Source organism: Equus caballus, chromosome 7 (assembly GCF_041296265.1).
Source record: "Equus caballus isolate H_3958 breed thoroughbred chromosome 7, TB-T2T, whole genome shotgun sequence".
Classification (NCBI taxonomy): Eukaryota; Metazoa; Chordata; class Mammalia; order Perissodactyla; family Equidae; genus Equus; species Equus caballus.
This window is the reverse complement of record NC_091690.1, coordinates 73,732,659-73,751,336: the sequence shown is the minus strand read 5'-3', so window position 1 is coordinate 73,751,336 and position 18,678 is coordinate 73,732,659. Positions and strand designations below refer to the sequence as shown.

General features: G+C 47.1%; 1 protein-coding gene across 2 annotated transcripts in view; it reads right to left on the bottom strand.

Moving 5' to 3' along the window:
- CLPB (ClpB family mitochondrial disaggregase) overlaps positions 1 to 18,678 on the bottom strand; it is a 135,913-nt gene that overhangs the window by 33,400 nt on the left and 83,835 nt on the right. For both annotated transcript variants that reach the window (XM_003365377.5, XM_001917473.6), the window contains one exon: positions 4,259 to 4,356. In XM_003365377.5, coding sequence (XP_003365425.1) covers positions 4,259 to 4,356 — 98 coding nt within the window. The remainder of the gene's footprint in view (positions 1 to 4,258; positions 4,357 to 18,678) is intronic.

Genomic DNA, 18,678 nt, shown 5'->3' with positions numbered 1-18,678 from the left:
TGCCAATCTTTTTTCTTCGTCATCTTCTCCCCAAAGCCCCCCAGTACATAGTTGTATATTCTAGTTACAGATCCTTCTAGTTCTGCTATGTGGGACGCCACCTCAGCACGGCCTGATGAGCGGTGCTAGGTCTGCGCCCAGGATCCAAACTGACAAAACCCTGGGCCACCGAAGTGGAGCATGTGAACTTAACCACTTGGCCACGGGGCTGGCCCCTACATTCACATTTTTTAAAAACTCTGGATTGGCAAAATAAAACATGGCTGCCAGTTTGAGACCCCTGGGTATATACAGTAGGATATTAACCAGGTTACAAAAAGATCATTTATATAAAAATATACACATATGGTCCAGAAAAGGCAAATACAGTGTCATAAGAGGAAATCTCTGATTCATATCCCAATAGTTAGTTATAACAACTTGATTTTCTGTAAATAACCTGCTTTCTTTCCTTCACTTTAGTTTTCCCATCTGTAAAATGAGGGTAATAAGAGCTGCTTCATTTAGGAAAAAACACATATCAGAGGACCTGGCATGGTGCCCAGATGCACTCAATAAAAGGTACCTACTATTATTATAATAGTATTACTATACTATTATTTACATACAGGTAGTAGGGCCAGAGTGTTCCTAACTGAGATTCAGCTCAGTTGACATCTTCTTCAGGAAGCCTGTTTTATCTCCCAGGCAGGATGAGAAGCCACTTCTGGGTTTCCACAGTCCCTGGGCTTCCCTGACACTGATGACTCAGTGGTGTCACTTGCCTGTCTCTTCATCAGACCATGAGCTCCTTGTGTGTTTCACCTATCTGTTTCTTCCCATCTAGCCCAGAGCCTGGCACACATGTGTCATTCATAAATATGTACTGAATTATTTAATTCTCTTCATTTTCCTTTCCTTTGCTTTCTAAATCTTCTATAAGGAGACACATACAAATTTTCTATAATGAGCACACACTTCACTAGAGTGGCAAGTGAAGGTGGAGGAAGCTGAGCTGGGTGGCAGGGGTGCTGGAAAGAGAGAAGGGGGGTAAGATAAGATGAGAGTGGCAGTAACCCATGTCTAGACAACAAGCCGGGAGCTGAGGTCTCAGGCTGGAGCCTCAGCACTCTGCAAGCCTGAGTCACTATGTTATAGACGCAGGGCCTGAACTCACAGAGGAGTAGCTGTTGCTTACTTATTGGCAGAGGGGGACAGAACCCAGGTCTAAAGCAGAGTTCTTCCCATGAAAGGGCTGCACAATTTTGAAGAATTTTGTAGTTTTTTTGCAGCTTAGAGGAAAAAAGCAGAGCAGAAAGAATGGGTGATGAAGTAGATGCTAAGCAACTGAGAAAAAGACAATGCTGTTGACATCCAGGGAGAGCTGAGGGGCAGTTCACATGGGCAGAATCTGATGGGACAGCAGAGCAAGCAGGTGGAGATGCTCAGCAGACAGCTGGACATTCTGAATGGAGGAAGTCCAGACCAGATGAAAAGATCAGGTGCAGAGAGGTGACAACTGAGCAACAGTCTTCCAGTTGACAGGCTACAGAACCTGGGCTGGCTCTAAGTGGTCTTCCAGCCTCTAAAGGCAGCCCCTTGCACTGTGCGATAGTTCTGTTAGGGAGTTCTTCTCTGCAGCTGCCACCCACTAAGCGTGGCTCTGTCCTAGCTTTGCTGCTGAATAAATCTCCTCCCTTCTCACTCACAGCCATTCCTGTGCCTACATGCAGCCTCTTCTCTCCGGGCCAGGTGCCCGGACTGCCTTTGGCTTTTTCTCATAGCACAGTTCCTCTTGCCTCCTTACTGCCCTGGTCTGCATAGATTCTAAGAGCTCCCTGTCTATTCAGAAGGTAGTGTCTGCAACGGCCCTCGGTGGTCCAGAAGGGTCTGACTGGCACAGAGGAATGCAACCACCATTTATTCACCGAGGACATTAGCCTTGTGCTAATGTAGTCAATATCAGTGTGGCCATTTCTTGGGCAGCCAAATTTTGTTAAAGGTTACTCAGCAGCCTTAACCCACCACCAGTGCTGGCACTAAGAGGACTGTTCTCTTGCTTTACATGATTAGACCAGTGCCTGCCCTACGTCATATCACCTGATAAACCATGGGTACTCTCAACCAAGTCCAGCGCTTGCTCACAGAGACGGGACTGAAAGAGATGATGATGGGAGTGCAGTCCCTGAGGGTATCTGAAACATGTCTGGGGATTTCTTTAAGGCCCTCGGGGAAGCTGACTCGACTTCCAGGGCTGCTCCTAGGGGTGGAAAATCTGAACAAAGGGAGGGAACCTCTTGCTCTCTTGGAATTTTTGCTCCTCCTGGTCCCAAGTTCCCCTCAGGATGTGCTGTGAAAGCCAGTCCCCCCTCCTAACTCCTCCCCTTCTCCGGAGGAAACTATTATAAGACAGTTACTAAGAATCTCAGGGAGACAAACTGTATGGTCAATGCTGGTTACCCAATATTTCCAGTTCTCCCCCTTCTAGGCACACGGTAGGATTACTCTTCTCAGCCCCCTTGTGATTGGGTAGGAACATGGGATTAGTTCTGTCCAGTGAGTTGTGAGTGGAAGTTCCCACCTATGTGCTGAGCATTTAACTGCAGATGCAAGATCCTCCAGAGTGTTCTTTTTCCTCTAGAAAGCAACCAGCAACATTCTAGAGGGTGGCTGCCATGCCAGTGGGGTCCCTGAGTGCCTATGACGAGCAGACCTGCAGCATGAGGCAAAAATAAATCTTGGCTGTTTTAAACCACTGAAATTTTGGATTGTTACAACAGCATAAACTAGTTTTCCTGACTGATGCAGAGACAATCGTATACTGAATAAAACTTTAGAAACCATTTAGTGCAATGTTTTCATTTCACAGAGATAAACTCAGTTTCAATGAAGGGAAGTGACAGCCCAAGGTCACCCAGTCAGTGAGTGTTGGGGCTGGAGTCACGACCCATGTCTCGTCTGTCTCAGTCCAGGGACCTAAGTGCTCTCACTCAAGACACAGAGAATATTTGCCACTAGGTGGGACCTGCCACACTAAATCATCTCAAGGCACATCAGCCGATTTGCCAACAAGAGACTCCATGATGCTGGAAAGAGCACAAGACTGAGAGTCAGAAACCAAGTCTTCCAGTTCTAGTCCTTCCACCGAACCTCCTTCATGACCTTGTATTCAAGTCTGTTAGTTTCAGTTGATGCTAACTCACTCTGGGACCAAAGGCAAGCCACATCACACTCCTGGGCTCCAGTTTCCCCAGGAGTAAAACGAGTCAGTTGATTTAGGCTTCAGAGATTTAAAACGTGTCCCCCACAGCAGACAGGAAGCTGCCCAGGAAAGAAGGGACAGGCCAGGCAGGCAGGCTCTGGTCCACCTCTCCTCCAACCAGAACAGCTTTGTTTTCCTCTGACTTATTCGTTTAGGCTTTGGTAAGATTTCCTATCACTGGACTTGATTTCTGAGGTCCCTGCCAGCTCTGAGATTGGTGATTCAAGTTCTCAGGTTTTGCCAAGTAGTTCCAGAGTTATAGCTCAGTGGCTGGGAGAAGAAGGCAGCCTGTTTTTAGGGAGTTCAAAAGTTTGGTTGAGGGGCCAGCCCGTGGCCAAGTGGTTAAGTTCATGCACTCCGCTTCGGCAGCTCAGGGTTTCGCCGGTTTGAATCCTGGGTGCGGACATGGCACCGCTCGTCAGGCCATGCTGAGGCAGCATCCCACTTGCCACAGCTAGAAGGACCCACAACTAAAAATACACAAACTATGTACCCAGGGACTTTCGGGAGAAAAAGGAAAAATAAAATCTTAAAAAAAAAAAAAAGTTTGGTTAAGAAGATCAAATTAAGATAGAGATTTTTTTGGCTGAGACTCTATACCAGGCTCTCTGGAATATACGTGAAAGAGAGGCATCAGGGACTGGTTCTAGATGGAGTGATGATGGGAAAGGATTGCTTGATGAAGCTATAGAATACATGAGGCCTGGGGAAAGAGTACTTGGGCTAAAGATTTTGTGTCACTATCTCCCCTCCTATAAAAAGGAGCTGGAAGGCCCATTACTTCAAAAACGGAATTTGAAGGTTAGTTCTCAGAAGTCAGAAGTGGCCCAGGATTCTTCCTGGTCATGACAGGGGCAACTTGCTATTGTGGATGAGATTGGGGGTTGGATTTGTATTTAAACAGACAATAATCACCTAAGGAGAAGTGGCCTTTGGTGTAGAGCCTGACATAATTCAGTGAGTGAAAGACGAAACGCAGCATGGAGTCCACAGGCCATCCATTTCTCTGAGACTTACCTTGGCCTCAGAAGTCCTTAGGAGCTTCATCACCTCCCCTTCTCGGGCGTAATCCAAGGGTGTGTGTCCCATTTCATTCCTCTGCAGGGGGTTGGCTCCTGGCACAAGGAGAGGAGAAGTAGTCAGAGGCTCTATGAGTCATCACTCGGGCCTCAACCTTCCCCTGGAGGTGCCTTGGGCCCTGATTTCAGTGAGAGGAATTCCCACAAAAATATGGAGGAAGGAAAACCTAAGAGTTTGTAGAACGGGAGGCAAAACATGCGAAGCTACTTTGAGAGGAGAGTTCTTAGTCCTCTTTGACACCGACAGGGTATTAGGGCTCCCACACAGACATGCACTCGTGTAGAAACACACTACCCACACGCTACCACACACACGTAGATGTGCTATATGCACAGAAATACACAAAGCTGAACATGCTAACAAATATACCAAACACATAGATTAATATACCCCAACACCAATGCATTAGTCATTAACAGGCCCAGGTTATCAAACTCATTTGTATAAAGATGAATATTCATTCATAAAAATCACATTAAAGAGTTCCTTTCTAAAGCACAGACTATCCCAAATAACAATGAAAAGACCTTCTTTCTGCTCTCTGCCCCTCTCTCTCCTTTAATGCTCTCTTACTTCTGGCATTTCTTGCCTGCCAGAGTCAGCTAAGTCCTCTGGAAGGGCAGGCCTCACCAAGCTGGCTGTGCTAGCCCCAAGGTTCCATGCCCTCCCCAGCACTAGCTGTTGCTGAGAGCGTGCACATGGGCAGGCATTTCCTTGAAGCATTAGTGCCTGTGATTTGAGGACAAAGAACGTTAAGCATGTCAAAAAGAAGGGGCCTTCTGGGGGTCATGCATCTACCTTCTCTCTTAAGTGCCAGCAGCTGATGAGCCTGCAGAAAGTGTCTACTTGGTGCAAAGGCTTGCCAGTTATGGAGGAAAGGCTACTCTGATTCCCAGGCTGTCAGAATCTCTTTCCCAAAGCCCAGGTCTCAGCACCTCACTCTTCTCTTCAAAAACTGTCCATTCCATTCAATTTGGCAAACCCTGACTGAGTGGGGCCTGGGGACACAGAAAAATCAGATCTAGCCCGGCCCCAAAGGCACTCCTCCTAAGGCAGGAAGACAGAAAGAAAGATAAGAAGAAAGCTGTGCCTTGAACACAGCAGATGATCAAGAACTATGTGTTAAATAGAACATTCCTTGATCTTCTCTCTTGCTAGGGAAGTGTTGCCTAGAAGTAAAGAAGGGTTAAGACTCAGTCCCTGCCATACGGATGCAGTGGACTGGCTGGGGTCACTAAATATGCAGGCAAGGCCGTGTCAGCACAGGGCTTGGCTCAGAGTGGGTGTCCAGCCACCATCTGCTGACGGACAGTAAAAAATCAGTGTTTCTCAATCCCAGGCTGTGGAAACATTTTTTTCATGATATAAAACTATTCCTACTGAAGCTCTCTGCTTCTTAAAGGCCTATAAGCTGTTAACAATAGTAAGCATTTATTAAGCATTTACATGTGGCTGTCTTCCTGGGCTGCAGAGGAAGAGGTGTGGGAGGAGGAGGGGGAAGGGGCCGAGGGCAGGAGGTATGATCCAGGCCAAGGAAACTTATTATCAATAAGAAAAAATTAACACTTTTATACATGATCCTATTTTCCAATAGGAATTTAGTATAAAATATTGATATATATAATTTTTTATTGATATAATTCACATACCATAAAAGTCAACCTTCTAAACTATACAATTCAGTGGTTTTAAATATACTTACAAGGTTGTACAATCATTACCACTATCCAATTCTAGACCATTTTCATCATCTTGAAAAGAAACCCCATAATCATTATCACAGACACGCCCAATCCCCCCAACACTGGCAACCGTTAGTCTACTTTCTGTCCCTACAGATTTGCCTATACTTGACATTTCACAGAAATGGAATCATATAATATGTGGCCTTTTGTGTCTGGCCTCTTTCACTTAGCATAATGTTTTTAAGATTCATCCATGTTGTAGCATGTGTCATTCATGCTACAACATGAAACATCCTACAACATGAAAACAGGAATGTAGCATGTACTTCATTCCTTTTCATGGCTGAATAACATGCCATCCTGTGGATATACCACATTTTGTTTATCCATTCATAAATTGATGGACATTTGGGTTGTTTCCTCGCTTTGGCTATTGTGAACAATGCTGCTATGTACATGTATGTACAAGTCTTTGTGTGGACGTGTGTTTTCAAGTCTCTTGGCTATATTATATACCTAGGAGGTAATCACAACTGCTGCTGGTATTTCCTGACTATGTAACGTGCCAGGCACTGTGCTCTGTACTTTATGTACATTCTATCACTTAATCCTTAAAAGCACCAGAGGGGTAGGAATTAGAATCCCCATGCTATAGACATGAAAACTGGGCTCAGAGAAGTGAAATAACTAGTCTAAGGTCACAAAGCTAGTTATTTGCTTGGACCAGGAGTCAAACCCATCCCCAGGCTTTCTCAACTCCAATTCTTCCCACTCCCACTGGGGCAGCCATGACATATTCCTGCTGAAAAATTCTTCAATGGCTTTTCACTGCTCACAAGATAAAGTGCATTGTCCGTAGTAAGGAGGGTGTCTGCTCTTCCTAACTGGCAGGCAAGTCCTCAGAGGCTCAGTTGGAGGCTCAATCTTTCTTTCAAGTCTATTGGCACTTACTGGGCACTTTCTATCTGTGGAGCCCTGTATGTAGGACAGTGGGGGTTTGGCAAAGTAAATGAATAATTTTCTTCTTTACGTTTCTTGACCACTCACTCTGTAGCAACTGATACCTTGGCCACTTTCTCCTTTGAGGCTTTTTTTTGAAATGTTCTTTTTCTTTCTTAAAGTATGCTTTTTGGTGAGGAAGACTGGCCCTGAGCTAACATCTGTTGCCAATCTTCCTCTTTTTTCCCTCCCCAAAGCCCCAGCACATAGTTGTAGATCCTAGTTGTAGGTCAGCCTAGTTCTTCTATGTGGGATGCCACCTCAGCATGGCTTGATGAGCAGTGTGTAGGTCTGCACCCAGGATCTGAACCTGTGAACCCCGGGTCACGTAAGCAGAGTGCATGAACTTAACCACTCAGCCATGCGGTGGCCCCTCCTTTGAGTTCCATAAAAGCACCTTTTCAGGTTTTCCTCACAGCCTTGTGACCATTCCTTCTCTGTCTCTTCTGCAGGCACCTCTTCCTGTCTTGAAGGTTAGGTGCTACCTAGAGTTCAAGTCCAGGCACAATTCCAGCTGTCCAGAAGCCAATGGGGATGAGAGATGACCAAACAACTACAACGCAGGCCGAGTATGATCAGCGTGCTGAAGGAGGGCGAGACAGACAGCACTGTGGGGGTTCAGGACGAATGAAGTGCACAGGGCTTGTTCACCTGGCCAGGTCTTCCCAGCCCTCCCCTGTTCTCTCTGGTGCTCAGCCCTGAAGGGCTCTGCAAGGTCTGAGGGCCAGTGGCAGACAGCATCCTCCCCCTAAAGCTCCCAGGCCACAGCGAGGGCTGAAAGGGAGCTACAGTTAAGCAGTGGAAAGGCTCTCCTTTCTTAGGCAGCCTCCAGGGGAGCTCTGTCACTAGATATGGGCTGGAGTGGAAGGGGGGTCAGGGAGAGACCTATGGAAAGGAAAGAGGAGCAAAAGGAAGAAGAGAAGAGAAACGGATAAGGAAGAGGGAGAGAAAGGGGAGAGAGAGGGGAGGGAGAGAGGAAGAGAAGGGGAGAGAGGAAGACAGTAGAAGAAAGAACAGAGGGGGTGAGATTAGCTGCTTCAAACAAGTGCTGTCAGTGATCTATATTTGCTTACAGAATGAAAAATGTGTGCCATAAACATTGGCCACTGAGTAATTTCTAGTAGGAGTCGGGTCACTTCTCATAAAGGATGGGATGGGGACAGGTAGGACATCTCTGCACCTGTGCCAGTCAGCACAGGGACGCCTTTTAAAGCACTGCTGGGCCAGGAAGCTCCCAGTCAGACCTCACTCCACCCACTCCTTAGGGGGGAAGCTGGCCGGGCTCCCCAAGGTTCTGGAGCCTCAGGGCAGCACGTTTGTGCCCACTTTAGGAAGGCTGAGGTGGGGGCACCATAGATAATGTCCATCTAATATTAGTCCCCTAGTCCCTACACCCTTGCTCTCTTGCTCTGACTTGACTAATTGCTGTAATAATTGATAGAACCTGACTTCTACAACTGATCGATTTCACCTCCACGACCAACGGCCACAAACCATTACACTCCAATAAATAACCACATTGGGCCTCACCCTCCTGCTCTCTCTGGGGGCATCAGGATGGCCCATGCCCTGGCCTGACCTCCCCTTGCCTCCCACCCAGGGCCCCTTCGGGCCGAGCAGCTGGTCTAGAGGGTCAGGCCTCTGGGAGCAAGTGAGAGGGCCGGACGGAGGTGGGAAGTGCTAATCGCAGGCCATCCGTCACCTCCCACTGCCTGTCTGGGGCTGGGGCCAACACCTGGAGCACCTCAGGCAGTATAGTGCAGGACCCTCCCCTCCTCTCTTTGCTTCAGATTAGTGTGTCCCAGCTTATAATATTTGATAAATAGCAGACTGGCTTCCTGGCAGCAATGCTGTGGCTGCGCCTGCCCGCTACAGCTGTGGAAGGTCACTCATTGGGGAAATATGTTTCTGTCAGTGGTATTGAAAAAAGTTTAGTGGAGTGACAGGCCTCAATTTTTCAAATTTTATTAACTCCATCCTCTTAACCATTTGTCTTGAATTCCTTCAGATTCTGGGGGATCTGTCAATAGGGCTCAGGCCAGGAAAATAGGGTGGAGGTGGGGGTTCATAGGCTGGTCCTGGTTGGTGCTGGTGGCTAGCCTGGGTCTCATCACCCAGGCAGGGTAAGGCATTGGAAATGGTGTTGGTGGGAGAGAAGGCCTGGTCCACTGGGCCCAGGGAGCCCACTGCTGTCTCTGGCACAGCGCCTGCCTTTGATCTGACACAGTCATAGACCTTCCGAGTGGAGAAAGACAGTAACAGTGAGCTCTTCCAGTTCCCTAAGAGACTCCCCTCTACTACATCTCAAACAGACGGTCACCCTGGCTCCCCTGAACGTGCTCAGAACCCAGCCCCAAGCTCATGGTCCTCCAAAGGGTTCCCCCCACTAAACTGAGGGCAGATCCTTTTCACATGAGCCCTAACTTCCCTCTCCAGCCCCACTCCCACCTTGGTCTTCCTGCAAACACCTGCTCATCTTTTAAGATTCGGTTCAGGCTTTTCCTCCAGGAAGGCTTCTTTATTTCTCTCCCACCCAGGGGTTGGTACCATCCCTCACACTCCCACAGGCTGTTCTGCTTCTATCTTACTTCACTGATCATTCTGCGTTAAAACAGTCTGTCTCCATCCAAGGCTGAGAGCTTGTAGAGGTCAGGGCCCATGTCTGATCCACTGCTATATCCTGGCTACCCAGCACAGGGCCTGGCACACAACAGGTGTTCAATAAGATTTCCCAAACGAATGGACTTCTTTCCAGGTGCTATCATCTGAGGCCACACACAACATGGCTGTTCTTCCTGCCCCAGAAGCCCTTGTGACCATGTCCTTTGCTCCTATAGGCCAAGGCCCCTAGTCTCTCTGCTGGTCCTAGATACCTCTCTGCCTGGGTGGCAGATCAGGTCAGGTCAGGCCCCAGCACCCTCTATGCTCTGTGGTGGGAAGTGGTTGGAGAGAGAGGCCCCCTTGCCCTTCCTGGGGAGAGCGGTAAAATTGGGGTTGGGGGTAGGATTCAGACCTTCTCCATGCTGGCACGAAGAGCTCAAAAGCCTGGGGTGGGGTGAGGGAGGAGGCTTGATACTCCCTTCTCCCTCAACACTACTCTGTTTTGGCTCTCGGCTACCTCTGTGAATATCAAAGAAGATAACGCATGTAAGAGGGCTTTAGAAAACACAACAGTAACTGCCCTATCAAACGTGTTAGGTTACCTTATCAATAATACCATCATGCTCACCACTCCCCCCCCCCACCCCCACAGTTCTATCAGCCATACTGGCCTTCTAGTGATCCAGATCTACCACCACTGCAGTCTCCATGACTCACTCCTTCCCCTACATACAGCTGCCTCGCAGCCCTCTAAAAGCACTGGGCCTGGGAGCCGGTAGGCATTACCACTCCCTGGCTGTGTGATCGGGGCCCTTGCTTCACTTCTCTGGTGGTAATGATTGCTGCTCTGCCTACCTCTAGGGGTTTTGTTTGGACTGAATAAGATAAAAAGCTTGCAAATGACAAAAAAAAAGATAGTACAGGCTGCTCAATGTTCTTTGTAATAACTTTTACATTCACTCTTCCTTTCCATTTTTACTGCTAGCTCCTTTACCACCTTCATTCTGATTTTCACTATTTCAACAGTCTGTTTACTATCTTCAATTAGAGGTTTTTATTGAAAATAAGGGAAATCTTTCCCATGATCAGAGATGTCAATGTGGAGCGATCTATTCTTTTTGGTTGCAAGCTCCCCATCATGGAAGAGGTCAGAGAGACAATGACCACATCAGAGAAGCTGTGCACGTGTTGTCCACACTCACCTCCACACTGTAGTCTGAGCCACTCCTCTTGCTTGGAACATCACCCCTTGTCTCCCTGACCATCTAGATCCTACCCCTGTTCTTGGCCCCTCCTCTGGGAAGCCTCCCCCACCCCTCCAGCTCTCAGTGCTATCCATCCCTGGGTTCCTGTTTCCTTCCTCCTCCCTCCCCTTCCTGGGACTCCATTCCCATTTAGTCCTCACAGCCAGTCTGTATGCAGCTCCTCAGGTCAGAGACGGACCAATTCACCTCTGTATTCCCAGAGGCTGAAGGGGAGAGAGAAGAGACTGTCTAGAATGCTGAGGAAGCACAGCAGAACCGGGCACAGCTCTTTCCATAAACCACACCACTGAGCGCTCTAGGCACACGTTCACACAGGTGCACGTGCACTGCAGACACGCCGTCCATAACCACGAACCTCTGCTGAGCGTGGACCATGTGCCACACCCTGTGCCAACCACTTCCATGTATTTAGTTCTTAACAAGGATTTGAGAAAGACAGCAGGAGAGGTATTATTTTTTCCATTTTACAGATGATTTAACTGAGTTTGGCGGGAGAGCAAGGTGAAAGGAGACAGACCAACATTCATTGGGTGTAAGACCTTTATACACAGTAAATTACTCATCACACAAAGACTCTGAAAACAGAGGCTCAGAGAGCTGAAATAATTTGCCCATGGTCACACAGCAGATAAACAGTAAAGCCGGGATTTAAAGCACGGATTTATCATACTGTTCTCTCTTTTGTGTATGTGTGAAATTTTACATAACAAAAAGTTTCGTGCTTTTTTTTTAAAAGAAGCCAGGTCTGATTTTCCACCACACAGTGCTACCTTCCAAAGGCCTGATGACTCAAAAAGAGGGAAAAATCATCTTTCCTCCTCCCTTCCAGTGTGCTCAGATGCTCCAAAGCCAAGTTGGGGGTGCTTCTGGAGGTAGGTCTCAGATAGACAGCTTTGTAGAAAGGGTACGAAATGGGGCTCCTTTTCCTCCCATTCAGGGCTCCCCTGTCTGGGGGCCAGGTGAATGGTGACTCACATTAACTGGCCTCCAGAAGGTCATCTGGAAGTCCTAATCCCCAAAGGACACAGTCATGTGGGACCCTTGTCTACAGGGAGGCGGATTTCTAAAGTTCATGGAACAGAGAGCTATTGCCTTACGGCTGGTCCCAGTCATTCCATCAAAACCCACTGAGCACTGACTTTGGGCCAGGGGCTGGGCACACAGTGGAATCAGACTGGATCTTGAGCTCAGACAGAACCCAGATTGGTGGGAGACAGACAGGGAGAGAAACAATGACAATATAGAGTTGTGTCAGGGGGACGAGGAGAGGAGGATGATGACCCCCGTCCCCTCACTACAAGGGAGCCACAGTGTGTAGTCGGGGAGATGAGAAACCACAGCAGTAGCTGGAGAAGAGAAGGTGCTACACTGAATAAGCACTAAGAAAAAAACGACTGGAGAAGCCTGCGGAAGGGAAGATTAGAGCCCAGGGTCACAGAGACTGTGAGTGGTAGTGAGCTACAACCTAGGTCTTCCAGTCCAGGGCTCTTTCCACCTGCCCTGGGCCCCACCCCCTGAGCTTCCAGTTCCAGCACTGACTGGAAGGACTGGACTACACTGGGCTGTCACTGTTTCTTCAGTGGTGTCAAACTCCCCTTTGCCCACCACTCAGCCCCTATATTCTGCAAAGCCCAGCTCCATTTCCCCTGCCTTGAAGCTCTTCCAGACCACTCCAGACTAAGTGGACCCTTACCCCTTTGAATCCTAGAGACTTATTTGATAAGATACTTTTTTACACATATATGTCTTGTCTCCAGACTCAGATGTATTACTAAAGGGATGCTTTGTGAATGCCTAGAAAAGGAAATGGTGATGATTTCTGGGGACCAGCATGTGTCACAGACACCAAGTCACGCCAGACTAACCTCATTTCCGTTCTTCATCAGGATTACCTGTTTGCTCAATCAGGTGCAGTTAGGGCAAATGTGGACTTCATCAGACATTTGATGGGGTGCCTCAGGACAACACTGAGGACACAATGGAGAAATGTGGGCTGGATGCCAGTACAGTGTAGAGAGTTAATAAGTGAATGGTGGACTAAGAGGACTCAAGGGGGTGGAGCGACTGATAGATCAGAGGTGACCTGGAAGGAAGTTTCCGGTGGCAGCAAATAGGCCTGGTCCTGTCCAGCATGTTTATCCCTGACATGGATATCACAGGGATAGCCTGTTCATCAAATCTGCAGACATCAGATTAGGGTGGGAAGAGCACCAAATACACCTGGTAGAAGATGGACATTAAGAGCTGAAACAAATGAGATGAAAATTAATGGAGATAAATGGGAAGTCATGGGTTTTGGAAGAGAGACAAAGTAGAAAACGTTCTGGGAAGAGTGACTGAGATAGAAACGGGTTTATAAGCCACATTATAATAATGGTTTAAGAAACTCGAGGTTTAGGCTGCAGAAAATCCAGCTCAGGAGAACATGCCAGCATTTTCAGGTATTTGAAGGGCCATCAAGTAGAACAGGGATAAGATTTATTCTACATGAACCCAATAGTAAAATTAAGACCCTTGGAAGCATATTTTGGCTGAATATAAGACATTTCTAACCATCAGAACATTCAAGGATAAAATCTGAGCAGCTTCAGAACAAATGAGTTCCCCAGCACTGGAAGCATTCAAGCACTGAGTGGACAAGTGCATGGTGGGTCTTCTATTTACCCATCGGTTTACAAAAGTTTTGTGAAGATTAATTATAAATTCGTGTTTACTCATTCACTTAAGAGACTTTTTGAGGGCCTTCGGTATATCCGGCACTGAGCACGGTGCTAGCGATACAAAGGCAAATAAGAAGACACTGTCCCTGCTCTCAAGGAGCTCCTGAACTTGCTGGGAGGAGATGGACATGTTTATTTCAGTAGTTTCTTGTGCCTTGATTACAAGCCTCAGCACATGGAAGGCTGGCTTCAGCTTAGGTTAAATCAAACAGTTCCTGCGGAAGAGGCCGGCCCCATGGCCGAGTGGTTAAGTTCACATGCTCCGCTTTGGTGGTCCAGGACTTCACCGGTTCGGATCCTGGGCACGGACATGGCACTGCTCATCAAGCTATGCTGAGGTGGCGTCCCACACAGCAGAAGCAGAAGGACCTACAACTAGAATATACAACTATGTACTGGGGGGCTTTGGGGAGAAGAAGGAAAAAAAAAAAGAATGACAACAGATGTTAGCTCAGGTGCCAATCTTTAAAAAAATAAAAGCTCCTGTGGAAATTCAAACGCTTATTTGGTTACTAAAGGCCATAAATAGTCTAATGAAGGCCAAGTCACTTGCTTAAACCAACTACTGGCTGTGGGAACAGAAGTGTACACTGAAATGCAATTTGTGAATTTTTGCGCATGGTATTTTGCTCTTACAGTCTGGATTTGGTCTTTGGCTGGGACTTGTTTATGTGCCTACACATTGTCTTACAAGTGGCTGTGGTGTCAGGGTGAAGTGATTTAGCCAGCAGGGCTACCCAACTCTCCATTTCTTACCCACCCTATGGGGACTGCTTCAGCACAGACATAAACATGTTCCTGCCGTTACCTTATTGCACTCGTCACAGGGGGAGGCTGGAAGGCTTGATTCAGGGATATGATTGGATTTTAAATCCCAGTCTCACAGGATTTTAATTACTGGTCTGGGGCAGCAGGGATAGGCGCTGGCTGCCTTTGGATGGAGGAGGTCGATACGCCACTCCACAACATATTGAGCCACAATGCCTGCAGACTCTATTGCTCTATTTAATCATCTTTTGCAAAATTTACAGTGGAACAGGAGGGATCAATACGGAATTTATCACATTCTCTTGTAAATATGAGCCAGGAAAGAGTTCCAGGCAGTTTGTTACTGAGTGGGAGGGAACATGTCTGTGTACAGCTGGGCATTAGGAGACGAGACAAAATCCATACTTCTTGGCATAAGCTACCGACACTCAGCCAGTCCCCCTTAAGCCTGAAGGCAATTTCAATGGGAAGAACATGAATTCATTCATTCATTCGATCAACCAATCAACATTCCAGAGCACCTATTTTATGGCAGACCCTGTACAGACTCTGGGAACACAGACTGGAATTCTGCTCTTGAGACCATAATCACAGATACCACAATGGCTCTGTCACTTACTAGTGGTAGAACTTGGGTAAATTACTTAACAGCCTAGTGCCTTTTTGTATGCATATGGAAAATGTAGGTAGTAAGAGTATCAAACTCACAGAGCTATTTTAAGTATTAGATAAAAAGCCTTAGTCGAGAGCTTGGCAAATACTAAGAACTCAATAAATGATAGCTATTGTTATTTTTACTACAGTTACCATTATTACGCATTCCTTCCTACAATGCATCTCACCAGTGGTATATGTGGAGAGATGGGGTGTCGAGCAGGGAGCCAGCCACCTCATCTCTTTAGCAGACATAAGGGAAACTGGGTGGCCTTCCACAGGTTAAAGACCTGGTCAGGACTACTGGCATCAGAATCAGGGGAGCAGAGGGAACAGTGTGTGTGAGGAGACATATGTTCAACTTTGTTTCTTGAAGCTTCAATTGCAATCTTTGAAACAATAAAATAACCTCCTAAAATTGCTGTGGGGGAACAGAATGAGAGGTGATTCACTTCATGTGGGCAAACCAGGGAATGTTACACAGAAGAGACATAAATGCGTTGGCTCTTGAAGGCTATGTAGGAGTTTGACAGGTGGAGAAGTGGGGAAAGGGCATCCCAGGCAGAGAAAAGTGAATGAGCAAAGGTTTGGAGGCAGGAGAGACTCTAGGCTAGGGAGTGAGCAGTTGAGTGGGCCTATGGCAGAGATAGTTCCTGTCTCCCCAGGCCCACTGGGCTGCACGCACCCCCCTGCTAGGCCCACCAAGCTCTGTTCCCAATCCTGAGGCAAACCATCATCCCCAGCCCCTCTTGGAGGCAGAGCGGCAGGAGATGCATGGCGGACTGCAGAGAGACCTGCATGCTGGGTTAGTCATCTGGGCATATCTTCCAGGCATGGGGAATTGCTGAAGGTTTTCAAACAGGGTAGTGACAGGGTTTTGCAGAGTAAAGTCTGGTTTGAAGGGGATCCTAGGTTAGGGAGACCAACAAGAAGGCTGTTTGAATAGTCCAGGTGAGAGTGATAAGTCTGAACCAGGGCAGTGGGGACAGAGGAGAGAGGTTGGACTTGAGAGAAAATTCTAAGAAAGATGAGCTTGGTAGTAAGCGAGGGCAAAGTCATCAGACTTACTTATAATACTTTCTTATCTGGGTGACAAGCAGATGATGATGCCGTTCACCAAACGGAATACAGAAGCAAATCTGAGGAGGGCTGGGTTTGGATACACTAAGTATGAGATGCCTACAGAATAGTAAGCATCAGCATAGCTACTGGAGACATGGTAATGCCTGGTTTGTTCTAAGCCAAATATGTAGGCCGGTCTGGTCAGAAAAGAGGTGGTACCAAAGCACAGAAACGAATATTCAGACACACTTCACACACAGAGCGAGGTGAGGAAGAGGGAAGAAGCAAAAACTCTTGCTAAAGGATTTCTGTTCAATGCAAACCCAAGGTAGGGGTTTTCTAGATGACGGATAATGCTCTGAATAGCATGTGACACAGGCATTGGAACTATGGGGATCCTCAGTTCACTTTCATTTTGGGCAAGTTTGTGGGCTTTTAGGAGACCAGCTCCATTCCCCCTCTCCCCACAATCCAGCACAGACTACTCCCAGAGGTGGCTGCAGGCTCTGTGCCCACAAAGCAGCTGGGAACAATTGTCATGGGGAAGGAAAGGCTCTGGATAAAGCAGAGTTCAAAGTGGACATAATAAGAGCCTGGGTCCCTGGGCTTCTGCACCACCCCCTCCCCCTCCTGCAAATGACAGCTGAGACCAAGGCAGCCGAGCCAGGGGTCTGGGCTGAATTTAGCAGTCATAATTATACTGCTGACGTCTGGGGCAGAGCCACAGTCTCTGCAGAAGGCGGCAGCTTTTGTTCATGCACTAAAAACACATCATCTTCAAACATGCTAATCGCATGTCTGCTTCCATCTAACAATATTGAAGGGAGGCTGAGGAAAGGGCATACAATGCCCACACATCTGGCTAATTCAGTTATGAGGCCAATCAATCTTGATGGGTTGTCTATAAAACACCAACCACCCCAAAGGACTGAGCTGACCAGATGTTTAAGCTTCTGTTGAACAAACGCAGCCTAATGTCCATTGCAGGGAAGCGGGGATATCAAGAGATGGCTTATGCTTCCACTCACATGTCTATTCCCAAAGCTAAGTAAAGCCTTCTGCTTGGATGAGAAGCATCAGTACATTAAGGCAGTGGTTGAGCCAGGCTCACTGGAATGAAGTACACTCAAATATACAGACTTTAACTCAGACCTGAAGGAAGGAGGAGGCCTTACTTACAGTCGGCTTTGAGAACACTTGCAGAAACAGAAACCAGCAAAATAGTTTTGCTAATTGCACTTCCCAGTATGGAGAGAATCAACAGTAGAGGGAGAGTATCTCTAACTATGATATTAAATGCCACAGGCTACAGTTCTGGGCACAGGAACTGTTCATCTGCTGATGTCTGCTTTTCAACCCTCTATCAAGGCTGAAGGAATTACTCACATCCCTCATAAAACTGTTGCTTTTTTTAAAAACCAGGAGCCACTGCCAACAAAGACTCTTCCAGTTAATGCGCCTTCCTTTTTAGCCAACCACAGTCACCAGGCAACAGTCACCAAAAATAAAAGTGGAAGGGGAGTGGGAGATTAGGAGGAAGGAGAGGACAGGGAACAGACTGGTAGTCTACACCAAGAGGACCATTTCGGACCCAGAGCTTCTTGCTGGTAGTAATGACTTCATTTTTCTCAAGAGTGATTTTCCCTAATTAGTTCTAGGGACTTGACCGAGTCTGTCTCAGAGATGAGGCTGCGTGACAAACCCGATGGACGCGTGTGGGTAAAGGAAACCTCTGACTTTTTGGAAAGTGGTGAGAGAGAAGCACAAATTAAAAATGAGGTCTTTGTTGTGATATCCTGTGCCCAGAACACGACCTGGCACTCAGTAGGAGTTTAGTAATTATGACTGACTAAATAACGCTGACTGAAGAATTATGCCTCAGTTATGACGCAGTTGGGTTATGTTCCTTCAATTTCTGTCAGGAGAGAAGAGGCTTCCTAGGGTCCCTGGCAACACTGCTGGACAAAATCACTCACAGAGCTCCGCAGTCTTCTCTCAGCCCGAATGAGCGGGGATGGAGTGGTGCTGGGAGGGAAGGATGTGGACCTCAGAACCACATTCAGCAATCTCTTCCTCCTCTTCCCCATGGCTACAGGAATCCATGCTCTGTAATTAATCCTGCCTCCTTTTGATTCTTTTCCACCTTGATTTCCATGACACTATAGCTATAACTTTCTCTCCTTTGCAGGTTCTGTTCATTCTTCTGTCCCAGGTTATGGGTGACACCCAAGGCTGGGTCCTCAGCCCTTGTCTCTTTCCCTCTCCCATTCTCCTTTAAAAAACAGTTTCAATTGGCACAGTCTAAACCACCCCAGTAGTTCTCAATCCTGGTTGTGTTAGGATTATATGGGAAGTGTTAAACCACATCAATCCAAAGTGGGGGAAAATATTTGTAATATATATCACAGATGAAGGGCTAATATCCCTAACACACAAAGAACTTGCAAAAATCAAGAGAAAAACAAAGACCAAAAGCCCCACAGGAAAAATGGGCAAAAGACAGGAATAGACAATTCACAAAAGGAGATATAAAATGGCTCTTAAACATATGAAATGATATTCAACTTCACTCATCATAAGAGAATCAAACTAAAATTAGACTG